Here is a 13,680-nt window from a genome sequence, read left to right on the forward strand (position 1 = left end):
GCAGGATAAGGTCCTCATTTACTCACACTTATTTCAGCCTACAGCCTATGCCACAGATTACTGGCTATACATGCTGTGTTTAAAGTGGTATTATGCAGCTGACTTCTAACATGAACCTCTTCTGGTTGTGTAAATGAATCCAAGTACAAGCCGCAGCTCCCACTGGTTCCCCCAAAAGCCTTTCCCTTACATAATAAAAATTGTTAGGAGGATATGAACCTGAGTCACACTTTGATTAGTGACCCAGTCTTATAGCTGTATGGTAACTGCATTAATGTATTGCCCTTGCTCAATATCCAATCAGGAATGAAAGACTGCAGCAGTATAAAAAATATTGACACCATGGCAGTAACTAAGGATGATCCAGGTCCCTGCAAAATCATGAAAAGAGATGCCCTGCATCTTTGATGTCAGCATGGCATATCCAGCACATCGCTAATTTCACAAATGAATGAATGCATATTTCTAGAGTTTAGTTTTGAAAAGAAAGCAATGGAACATATCATTTTCTCTCAAAGTTTTTTTTTATCAATTCACCAACCGAAAAAGAAAGGGAATTTATTGATGAAAAGTTATTTTTAATGATTCCTATATCTGACACAAAATGTATTTTTTTGTATTGTTAAATGTCTTTCTGTTCTTCTTTAGCTCTCTGACTGAAGGCAGGTCCGACCCACAGCACCACAACCTCCAGTAGGGCTAGGAGGCAGAACCTGATACCACCCTAGTCAGAAACCACCCCACAATGAGGGCACCAATCTGGTCCACACCAGCCATCCAGCCAACTGAGCAACCAGTCTCACCAAGGAATTGGAGTTGCTTTGGTGACATACACTTTTACATGCATGTCACAACCTGGAGCCATGGATAGTGATGGTAGAGGCTCCAACATTCTTTCCATCACACAGCTGATCAGGAATCTCTCCCACTCTTACTGCCTGCCATTGGCATATGTTGGAAGGATTTACAAGTTGATATGCAACCTGTTTGGCCGCATTATGAACACACCTTCCTTGACCATCAGGTTCTGGAATGGGATTTTAACCCTGTAGCGTCTGGCTCAGAGGTAGGGATGATACCTACTGCACCATAAGACCTCCACCCTTCTGTTATTCATCATTAATTGAATTCCTGTGCTTTCAATTCATTCCACTGCAAAATAAGTAAGTAGGAGCTTGTATCTATTATAACCTTCTGATACGCAGAACGCTGCTTGGTACATTCATCCTGAGGAGTTTAAAATGTTGAAATGCCTCAGTGGAGAGTGTGGTATTGAATCTTGAATATCAGGAACATTCCAGATTTTGTCCCTGATTTCACCCAAGGTGATGATGGTGTAGGTATTCATAAATGTCCTTGGTTGCCCTAGGCTACGGAAGTAGAAAATTCATTTATTTTTGACTGCTAACGAATGATTACTGCTGGGAGTGCATGTATGAGCACATTGGATGAGGGCAGGATGAGAGTTTCGTGCAATACTTGCATATCTGAATGGCTTCACTGTTTGGATTCACACATAAGAATGGTCACTGAGCAGAGATACCAAAGGGCTGCTGAGGTCCATGGAGTTACACCTCAGCATGAATCACAGCCTTTGAAAGAGGAGAGCCTGGTCCATTTTGTCAAAAAATAAAGTGTTTGTGTAACACCAGCTGCTAAAAACAAAAATCTGTATCCCAAATGTAGATTACAGCTTGAAAATCAATCATTGATATGCGTGTTTAAAACACAATCACACATGCAAAATTAAAAATCTCTTTTTATGTTACTGCATTTCTGCTCAGCTCCAAGCCTTTGAGCCCGATAATAACCCAAAAGTGTGGAAGGAGCATGGTGGAGTGTGGGGAGGGGGAGGGAGGGACAGGGCTTAGAGGCCAGGATACCCAGAAATAGGTGTTTCCCAGAGGTCCTGCCAAATCTAATGGCAGGACTTGATTTCAATTTTATCGAATCACATTCCAGTCTGCAGCCCATGGGGAGATCTCCTACGCCCGGAGCTGCTCAAAGTTGACCTCCAAAGCCAATTTCAGTCTCCTCCACTAAAAGTCAGCAGCCATGCTGCAGCCACTGGGATTGCATTGCATAGCAGCCCTAGAATAGGCAAAGGGAGATGGAAGACAGGCACCAAGGGAATGCTCGAGGGTGTTTAGTTGGCTTTTGTAAGAAATATTGGATAATTTAATTTATAAATTTAGTTTCAAATTTTTATTTTGTAGTAGCTTCTGATTATACAGTGTGGCCAAGTAGACTCTGTGTTGATCAGTACCATAGGGAAGATAAGGTTTAGTACTGTTGGTGAATAAGGAGTTGGAGATACAGTTACTGGTTTTGCACTTTGATGAGTTCTTCCTGGGCAGAAAGGGGCTATCTTATGTCCCTCTTCCTCAGCTTGTTGCTGAATAGATGACAGCAAGAGCTGTCCCCTCATGATGGTGAAGATGTGCATCATGCAGCAGATCACAAGTCTTGACCACCGCTCTGACGAATACTGCAGGGCTCCTGCAGAGATGTACAGACAATGGAAACACTGTAACTTCTGAGCTCCAGGGCAGTGTATCTGGGGGTTACCCCAAAGATACACTGGGGAACCATGCCACCTACACCCCCCAAGTCCCGGAAGTTCCCAAGTAAGGATTGCATGGCAGTTGCCCATATAAACATATGAATTAGAAGCAGATGTAGGGCATTCAGCCCCCCAAACCTGCTCCACCATTTAATAAGATCATGGCTGATCTATTGTGTTTCAAATTCCACATTCCCATCCACCGCTGATAACCTTTGATTCCCTTGCCTAAAAAGAATCTACCTACCTCCGCCTTAAAAATAATCAATGAACTCACCTCCACCGCCTTCTGAGGCACAGAGTTCCAAAGTCGCACAAACCTCTGAGAGAAAAAATTTCTCCTCATCTCTGTCCTAAAAGAGCAACTCTTAATTTTAAAACAGTATTCCCTAGTCCTGGTCTCGCCCACAAGAGGAACCATCTTTTCCACGTCCACCTTGTCAAGACTGTTCAGGATTTTATATACTTCAATCAAGTCACACCTCATTCTTCGAAACTCTATGGAAACAAGCCCAATCTGTCCAACCTTTCCTCATAAGACAACCTGCTCATTCCAGGTATCAATCCAGTAAACCTCCTCTGAACTGCCTCCAATGCATTTACATCCTTCCTTAAATAAGGAGACCAAAACTGCACACAGTATTCGAGGTGCAGTCTCACCAATGTCCTGCATAACTGAAGCATAACATCCTTACTTTTAAGTTCAATTCCCCTCATAATAAAGGATAGCATTCCATTAACCTTCTTAATTGCTTGCTGTACCTGCATACTAACTTCTTTTAGATCCCTCTGCACCTCAGAATTCTGCAGTTGTTCTCTGTTTAAATAATACTGTTTTTTTATTCTCCCTGCCAAAGTGAAATTTCACAATTTCCCACATTGTACTCCATCTGTCAAATTTTTGCCAACTCACTCATCCTATCCATTTCCATTTGCAACCTCCTTATGTCCTCTTCACAACATACTTTCCTACCTATCTTTGTGTCATCTGCAAATTGAGCTACCATGCTTTCGCTCCTCTCATCTAAGTCATTGATGAAAATTGTAAAAAGTTGAGACCCTAGCACAGACCTCTGAGGGACTCCACTTGTCACATCCTGCCAAGACCCATTTATGCATACTCTCTGACTGGAATTTTACGGCCCCATCACGGCAGGGATGGGACTGTAAAATGCGACAAGCCATTCTAAACTCCAATAACTTCAGCTCGACCGTAAAATTGTGTTGTCTTAAAATTCGACCCTTTGTTTTCTGTCAGCCACCAATCTTCTTTCCATGTTATATGTTACCCCCTACGCAATGAGCTCCTACTTTGCGCAATAACCTTTGATGTGGCATCTTGTCAAATGTCTTCTGGAAATCCAAGTACAATATGTCTACAGGCTCCCCTTTATCCACAGCATATGTCACACCTTCAAAAATCTCTAATAAATTAGTTAAACGAGATTTTCCTTTTACAAAACCATGTTAACTCTTCCCAATTACTTTGAGTTTTTCTGACACTTAACACCTTCCCCACAACAGACGTCAAACTAATTGGCCTATAATTTCCTGTTTTCTGCCTCCTACCCTTCTTGAATAGAGGTTATATTTGCTACTTTCCAGAATCTAGTAAATTTTGGAAAATTAACACCAACAAATCTACTACCTCATTAACCGTCTCTTTTAAGACTCTAAGATGAAGTCCTTCAGGACCTGGAGACTTGTCAGCTTGCAGCTCCATAAGTTTGCTCAGTACTGCTTCTCTAGTGATTGTATTTTCATCAAGTTGCTCTCTCTCTTCAACCTCCTGATTTACAGCTATTACTGGAATGTATCCTCTATAGTGAAGACAGAAGCAAAATATTTGTTCATTTCATCTGCCATTTCCCTATTATCAACTATTAACTCTTCATTCTCACTCTCTAGAGGACCAACACTTACTTTACTTACTCTTTTCCTTTTTATATACCTATAGAAACTCTTGCTATCGGTTTTTACATTTCTAGCTAACTTCCTCTCATACCCTAATTTCTTTCTTCTAATTAATCTTTTAGTCATTCTCTGCTGTTCTTTATATTCTGACCAATCATCTGACTTGCCACTCATCTTTGCGTAGTTATATGCTTTTTCCATAAGTCTGATGCTTTCCTTAACTACTTCTTTAGTTAACCATGGATAATGGGGCCTCCCTTTAGAATTTTTCTTCATAGTAGGAATATACTTATTCTGAAATATCCCCTTAAATATCTGCCACTGCCTCTCTATTGATCTATCCCCAAGACTACTATTCCAGTTCACTTCAACTAGCTCAGCTTTCATCCCCACACAGTTGCCCTTATTTAAGTTCAAAATACTAGTTCAAAATTCCAATGGGCAATTGCCCTGCACTGAGAACCATCTGAAAATGTGATTTAAATCGCAAACTTCAGATGGTTCCGAATATGTTACAGCAATAGTTACCCAAAAAACATTAGAAGAATTAAAACCATTTGTAGCTTCTGGGTAACTATAGCACTGACCTACCTGTCCCCCACGGGACTCCTCCCAGCCTTCCGACTGCACATGGCACTCCCACCACAGGACTTAGCCCCTCTCCTCAAATACCCCCTGACCACCTCACCATACTCCTGGCCCGACCTGACCTGTCCCGCATCCTGCCCTGTCCCGCATCCTGCCCAGTCCCGCATCCTGCCCAGTCCCGCATCCTGCCCAGTCCCAACTCCCAACTCCCCCCACCTCCCCAAGCCCAATCTGACTCCCCACCCCCAGGCCTGGCCCAACGTCCCCCCACTCCAGGCCCATCTCCCAAACCATCCCCCAGCCCCATTCCTGATTCCCAACTCCGCACCCCCAGACCGGACTTTTGACTCCCCAACCTCACCCCTCCAAGGCCTGACCTGACTCACCCCCGTCAAATCCTACGCACTTACTTTATACATTTATCTTCTCCCTAGCTTGTCAAAGACCTTTAAAATTGGCTGAACCTTTGAAACCTTTATCTGGCTTACAGCAGCTAGTGCCTTAAAAAAGGGGCCATGGCTTACCTTTGACTGAGTTACCTTCAGGAACCCGGTGCGCTACATAGATCTCACCTGGCCTGAGTTGGAAGATCGGGCGATATAGGATCACCTGAATTTCCAGGTAAGTAAGTTCGAGCGGAGTGGCAATCCAACTCAATTACCATTCCACTGGAAGTTACAGCCCAATATTTCAGCAGGACAATAGTCTGCTCTATCACATTTCATGTGGCAGCATAGTTTTTATCATATACATGCTGCTATGTGTGTGGGTTGCGAACTGGAATTATCAACCAGTTCATCAGTGGATAGTCTTTATCACCTACTAGCCTTCTTTTGGCTTGCTTTGGTGGCTCAAATGCAGTTGGCAAGAAATTGAAGTACATGATCACTGCCTATGGTCACACACGACCTGAACCTTGAGGGAGTGGAATCCATTTTAGTTCCTGTACTTGGCAGATATGATATGTGGCACCCGCAAAACAATGTGCATGTAGTCAATGACACCCTCCACCTTGCAAAGCCATGTACTCATTTTGGCTGCGGTTCTCTAGCAAGAGAAAATGAAATGTAGTTAGCTATCATTGAGAAGAGGTCTCAGTGACTTCCCCTATACAACTGTGACCAGAAAACTGCAAGCTGTTGTAAATATCTCTAGCTGCAATCTTGATGGAGCTGGATGCATAAAAGTTCATTGCCACAGTTATCTTTACAACCACTAGTAATCTGGACTTTGCCTTGCTCTGAGGTTGCAGTTGTGGCTGCAGCAGATGGCGGATTTCAGTGAGGACATCCTTACTGAAGTGCAGATTGTTCCCTGTGAGGTTCAGGTAGGAGAATTGCGCGCTGAATACCAGAGGTGGATATGACTTCCTGCTGAGAGACCTTCACCCTCCTCCTCTTCCCTCTTTAAGCAATTTGCCCTGCTCTGCATGGCCTCTGTTCATTCTCCAAGTCATGCTGTATTCCAAGGGAATGCCCACTAGTGTACCTATACCTGGGAGTGACTGGTTTGTGCAGAAGGCTTGAAGTAAGCAAAATGTCCTCCTGCACCTGCCACAGTGCTGCTTGTAGATTTTACAACTTGAAACCATTATTGAAAGCCTCAAATACTTGGAGAAACATAGCAAAAGCCAGAAGAAATGGACTAGCAAGTAACCTGTAGGTAGCTGATCCCTTTAAATAGTGCTGGTGAGGAGGAGCAGGGTCCTTCTTGCTGATGAATGCATGATCAGCTGTGCAAGATTAAGAGAGTGCATTAGCTGAAGCATTGAGCTCCCAAATGGCACCACTGCTGTCAAACTGGCTGACATCATTATCTGCATACTTCCAGTGGCTGTTCACTTTACATATGCTAGTGCCATCACCAATATGTTGACACTTTGGAACTCGAAGGGCATCCATAGCCACAAAAAATTACCACTAATGAGTCCAGTGTCTCACCCTTTAAAATATACTGGCTTATTAGTAAATCTTAGTTCCAGATTGTGACTAAGGAGGATACTCATCCGAAATAGATTCATCTTTAATAGCTGGCATGTTACCTTCTGAATATTTTTCTAATATTCATTTGAAATGTGTTTAAAGGAAATAAGCCAGTTGTACAGTCAAACACAGGAAGTTACTAAATATGATTTACTAAACTTATGCCACCTTACTTTTATTTCCAATCACTTACTAGTGACCAAAGAATTTATGAATTAATTGATTTGAGATTGATAACTTTGAAATATTGTTTACCATTTCAATAGAATTGTGAAAACAGAACTTTCAGCCCATATTACAATAAAAAAGCAAACTTACCCCTTAAAAATACAGTGAAAGATTGGTATCTGGTATATGATCTATTGACTTGATTTCCTTTAATAACATTGAGGGCAGCTGCATCAATCATTTCAACAAGCTGTTTGTCTTTTGAAAATATATAAACAAACCAAAATTAATAACTTAGCAAATGTAGTTGTACTGCAGAGTTCACAGGAATTATTATTTATATGCTTTCAAGTCACCATTTTTTAAGTTAAAGAAATTTAATGGAAGCAATTAAGTACATATTGACCATGAAGGGCAGATGCACTGGACTGATGGCAGGACTTAAACGGTAAAATTATGAGAAAGGTTTGTACTGTCTTGAGTTTAGAAGGCTGGGGTGATCTCAGCGAGATGCTTAAAATGATACAATGATTCTATAAGATGACTCCAGTTTTTCATTGGTTGGAGAATCAAGAACAAGAGGGCATAATATTCAAATTAGAACTAGGCCATTCAGAAGTGAAATCAGGAAGCACCTTTCTACACAAAGGTAGTGGAAATCTGGAACTCACTCCCAGAAAAGGCAGTAGATGATAGGTCAATTGATATTTCAAAACTGAGATTGATACATTTTTGTTAGGTAAGAATATCAAGACATGTGCAGCGAAGGAGGGGGTAAATAGATCCGAGATATACATCGGCCATGATCTAACTGAAGGCAGAACAGGCTTGAGGGTTGAATTGCCTACTCCTGTTCCTAGAGTATGAATAATGAAATTTTTAAACTTCCAACTGAATGCTTTCAGGCTTGCTTGAGGCTTGTAATATTTTACAATTGCAAGATGTTGTAGAGAAGAAAATGTGCAATTTCTAAAATGCATTCACATTTTTATATTCTTCTCTCAGTTATATGACAGGGTCATTTGATCTTTATACTTTTTCTAAAGAACCCTGGAAAACTAAAAAGAGATATCTCTTTCTTTATACAGTTTCCCCAAAAATGTAATCATGTAAGTGCAATAAGTCAGTCTGTTGAAGCAACAACTTATATTTATGGAGCACCTTTAACATAATAAAACATCCCAAGGCACTTCACAGGAACGTTATGGGCAGGATCTTCCGGTCAGCGAGCAGGGGCGGGGTCCGCTCACTGACACGTAAAATGACGCGGGGTGACGTTGGGTGGAACTCCTGGTGTCACCCCGTGTCACTTCCATTTTCAGGTTGGCGGGGGCACAGCTGAGTTGGATGTGCACCCGCTGACCTGTCAACAGCCTATTAAGGCCATTAGAAAACCAATTCAGCTCATTAATGGACCTACCCGTCCAACCTTAAGAAGCCTTGTGAAGCCTTGGCAGGCTTGTGAAAAAACATGAAACCTCATCCATGATGAGGTTTCATGAGGGTATTTAAATTTTAATGAAAGGCTTAAATAAAAGTTATGGACATGTCCCAACTTATGTGACAGTGTCATACAAAGGGACATGGCAGGGAAAATTTTTAAACTCCTTTATTAAAAGTTGAAAATCTTAGCCGATCTCCCTGAGGCAGCACTTAGCCTCAGGGAGATCTGTGCGCTATTTCGTGCACATGCGCAAAAGAGTGCACTCCCAGCTGAGGGAATTCCACCCCCCGCCCCCCTTGGCCTGCACAGGGAGCGCATAGTGCTTCCTGGCGGATGTCATGCTGGTTGGGCCTTAACTGGGGTCCGCTCACGTAAAATAGTGGCACACCCCTGACCAGGGGCGCTGATCAGGAACCTGCCCGCTCACGCTCTTCCATCCCGATGGGGGGAAAATTTTGCCCTATAAAACAAAATACGCCATCAAGGAGATATTAGGTCAGATGACCAAAAGCTTGGCGAAACATGTAGGTTTTAAGAAGTGGCTTAAAGGAGGAAAGTGAAATAGAGAAGTGGAAGGAGTGTATTTCAGAGCTTAGAGCCTAGGCCACTGAAGGCATGACCACCAATGGTGGAGCATTTAAAATCAGGAATGTGCAAGAGGCCAGAAACAGAAGAACACAGATGTCTCGGAGGGTTGTGAGGCTGGAGAAGATTACAGAGATAGGGAGGGGAAAGGCCACAGAGGGATTTGAAAACAAGAATGAGAATTTTAATATCAAGACGTTGCTTGACCAGGAGCTAATATACGACAACGAGCACAAGTTTGATAGATGAACGGGTCTTGGTGCAAACTGAGACACAGGCAGCAGAGTTTTAGATGATCTCAAGTTTACAGAGGTAAGATTGTGGGAGACCAGCCAGGTGTGGGATGGAACAGTGAAGTCTAAAGGTAATGAAGGCATGGATGAGGATTTCAATAGCAGATGAGCTGAGACAAGGGAAAAGTCGGATAATGTTATGGAGGTGGAATTAAAGGGTTTTAGTGATGGTGTGAATGTGAGTCGGAAGATCATCTTGGGGTCAAATATGACACCAAGGTACAAACAGACTGACTTAATCTCAGAATGGGAGACGAATGGAGTCAATGGTTAGGGACCACAAACAGTGGCTTCAGTCTTCCCAATACTTAATTAGAGGAAATTTCTGCTCATTGGGTACCTGATGTCAGATAAGCAGTCCGATAATTTAGTAACAGTGGAGGAACTGAGAGAGGTAGTGGTGGAATGGAGCTGGGTGACATTAGCGTACATGTGAAAACTAACACTGCTTTTGGATGATGTCACCAAGGGGCAGCAAGTAGATGAGAAATAGGAGGAAGCCAAGCATAGATTCTTGAGGGACATCAGAGGAAATGGTCCAGAGTCGGAAGAGAAGCCATTGCAAATGATTCTCTGGTTATGCTTAGATAGATAAAAATGGAACCAAGTGAAAACAGTCCTAACCAGCTGAATGACAGCAGAGTGAAGTTGGAGGAGGATGATGTGGTCAACTGTGTTAAAGGCTGCAGATCGATCGAGTAGGATGAGGAGGGAGAGTTTACCTTTGTCACAGTTACATAGGATGTCAGTTGTAACTTTGTTAAGAGCTGTTTCAGTATTATGGCAGGGGCAGAAATCTGACTGGAGGAATTCAAACATGGAGTTCCGGGAAAGATGGGCATGGATTTAGGAGGCGACAACACATTCAAGGGCTTTGAAGAGGCAAGTGAGGTTGGAGATGGGACAGTAGTTTGCAAAAATAGTAGGGTCAGGAGGTGTTTTTGAGGACAGTGTTGATCACAGCAGATGTAAAGGAGAGAGGGGCAAAACTTGAAGAGAGAGAATTGTTAACAATATTGGGAACCAGGAGGAGGAGTTAGGTGATCATTAGTTTATTGGGAATAGGGAGATGGGTCTCATGGACAAGATGAGCTCAGAGAGCGCATGAGGAGTAGGAGAGAAACTAGAGAAACATGCAAATGTAAGGCTAAGGTAGGGGGACCATTAGAGAAATTGGGCCAGATGGGCTTGTAAAAGGAGGCAACATGGCAAATCCAGCTAAACGGATGATCTTGATCTTAGTGACATGGAAATCCATGAGCTACTCGCACTTATTATTGGTGGTGAGAGTTGAGAGTTCAGAGGAGAGAGGTTTAAGAAGATGGTTTACAGTACAGAAAAAAGCTGGGCATTATCTTTACATTCCATGATGATCCTGTAATAGTGACCAGTTATAGCAGATGAAAGCAGGACCCGATAGTGTTTTAAGTGGTCCAGCAAATCTGGCGGTGCAAGGCTAAACCAGTTATCTACCATAACTTTTTAAGCCTGTGCCCCTTAAATTTAAGGGATTGGAGATGAAGGCCATACTGGGGAAATGGCCAGGATGAGAGAGAGTAATGGCTTCACTGGGACTAGCCCAGAAGGATAAAACAGTTTGGACCAGTACTCTGATTTTCCAGTTTTATTGGTGTTCCATTTTAAGGTATACAAGACCAGTTTGGACCAGTATTCCTATTTCCCAGTTTTTACAGTTTTTTCCTTCTGGGAGAGCATCAAAGGTGGAGGTGAGGGTGCACCTGAACAGCAAAAACGTTGTAGTGAACAGAGGGCCAAAGGCTAGACAATTGGGATTTTGAAAGTGAGTCGCAAATGAATTGGGAGATAGTTTGTTCCAGAGACAGATACAGTAAGGTGGAAGCATAGAAGGGGGATGGAGTGGTGAGTGGTAAAAGGAAGTGATCAGAGGTGGCCTTACCTGTGATAGTACAATAGGTTTAGTAAGACTGCAAGTGATGACAAAGTCAAGGGGATGGCCGTGAATATTGGTTGGGAAGTTTACATGGAGGGAGAAATTTAGGAAGGAAAGAGGTCAACGAAGTCAAACAAGAAAGAATATGATGAATTGAGATGGAGAATAAAATCACTGAGGATGAGAAATCATTCAGTGCAGAAGGTGAGGGAGGATAGCCGGGAGGATATCTCAGTGAAATTTTTTTTATCATACTTAGGAGGGCAGTCGAGAATGATGATTTTGTAAGAAAGGTGACAGTGGTAGAAAAAGATGAGATGCTCAAAGGAGGAGGCAGTGCAAGAGGATTAAGGGGCCAGGTCAATGTGTGACCTAGCGATAAACGCCACACAGCCACCACGACAGTGGTGGATGATGTAGTCAGGCAGGGAAGCTTCATTAAGTGGAAAGGTGTCATCACTCCTCAGAAGTTTCCAATAAGACCATGATATCGATGCAAACACCCTAATAATTTCATGGATGGAAAGGGCCTTGTTCAGAAGTGAATGGATATTCAGGAGGGAGATGTGTAAGGGGTGGGAGGGTGGGGGGTGTGCGACGGTGGGGACGGGGAACAGTGAGATCTGATCCACTGGCAGAGTCCACAGGGGAGAAATGAGTTGGATAGGAAGAAGATTGGCAAGGCTAATCTTCCTTGGATGCACTGGGCGCAAAGGTCGACAAGAGAGTGGGATAGGGAAATTGGGGTTGCTTAACAATTTGTTTAATCTTGAAAAGTATTATATTCTTCGGTCATTTCACATTTCCCCAAACACCCAGCTACTTCCTAATTGGGGATTTCCTTGCTCCCATCTAAAACACTATACTTTTCACTATTTTTTGCTGTCTAAATACCATGAGAAGATAAGAACATAAGGAAAAGGGGCAGGAGAAGGCCATTCTAACAACCCTCTGAGAGAAGAAAGTCCTAGTCATCACTGTATTAAATGGGAGATACTTATTCTGAAACCATAGTCCCTAGTTCTAGATTCCCCCACAAAAGGAACGATCCTCTCATCATCTACTCTGTCAATCCCCCTCAGAATCCTATATGTTTCAATAAGATCACCTCCCATTCCTCTAAGCTCCAGTGAGTACAGTAAGTCTCTGCTTAATGCTGACTCTGTTAACGTTATTTCGCTTTAACATTGTTAATAAAATTGGGACAATATATCCATTTAATGTTGCGAGGTTCACAATAACATTGTCACAGGCTTCCTGTTCTGTGGCCTGCATGTACATGACATTTGCCCCAGTGCTTCTACTCCCGCCCTCCATCCCGAAGTCCCTCTTCCCCGTCCATTCCTTTTCCAGTCCTCTATTCTTACTTTTAAAGAGAAATGTCCAAAGGAACACCACCAGGGACGTCTTCAGCTGCTACTTTTCCCTCAGTTCCCATTCCCGGTCTCAGCTCATGTGAAGTCCTGGCACTTCTTCAGCTGCTACCTGCACTGACTAACTTCTGCCATTAGATGCAGCCTGGCTAATCGAAAACCTGGTAATTTTTTCATATTTATTTACATTTACTGTATAATATATATTGTATTTTTTTTTATATTAGTGATTTATTTTATTTTTCAAGTTATTTCAGCTAGGAACGCACAGTACTGCAAATGTCCGGTACAATATTTTAACCTGTACATAGGTTTGTCCGGGAGAGAAATGGCCGAAAGAAACTAACTCCCGTTTTAACATTGATCCCCATGGGAACCAATGATTCATTTAAAGTCGTTTCACTTAAAGTCGCATTTTTCAGGAACACAACTACAACTTTAAGTGACAACTTACTGTATAGGCCCAATCTGCTCAACAGATCCTCATAAGACAACATCTTCATCCCAGGAATCAACCTAGTGAACCTTCCCTGAACTGCCTCCAATGGAAGTATATTCCTCCTTAAATAAGGAGACCAAAACTATACACAATACTCTAGGTGTGGTCTCACAAACCCTGTACAGCTGTAACAAGACTTCCCTACTTTTATATTCCACCCCACTTGCAATAAAGACCAACATTCCATTTGCCTACCTATTTACTTGCTGTACTCGCATGCTAACTCTTTGTGGCTCATGTACAAGGACACCCAGATCCCTCTGTACTGCAGCATTCTGTAGTCCCTGTCTATTTAAATAATATTCTATATATTTATTCTTCCCTCCTATGTAGACAACCTCACATTTTCCCACATTAGA

At 42.5% G+C, this 13,680-nt stretch overlaps 1 protein-coding gene across 2 annotated transcripts in view; it reads right to left on the bottom strand.

The window, feature by feature from the left end:
• mcmdc2 (minichromosome maintenance domain containing 2) overlaps positions 1-13,680 on the bottom strand; it is a 110,206-nt gene that overhangs the window by 38,679 nt on the left and 57,847 nt on the right. For both annotated transcript variants that reach the window (XM_041189454.1, XM_041189455.1), the window contains exon 6: positions 7,366-7,473. In XM_041189454.1, the coding sequence (XP_041045388.1) occupies positions 7,366-7,473 (108 nt within the window). The remainder of the gene's footprint in view (positions 1-7,365; positions 7,474-13,680) is intronic.

This window comes from Carcharodon carcharias, chromosome 6 (genome assembly GCF_017639515.1).
Source record: "Carcharodon carcharias isolate sCarCar2 chromosome 6, sCarCar2.pri, whole genome shotgun sequence".
Classification (NCBI taxonomy): domain Eukaryota; kingdom Metazoa; phylum Chordata; class Chondrichthyes; order Lamniformes; family Lamnidae; genus Carcharodon; species Carcharodon carcharias.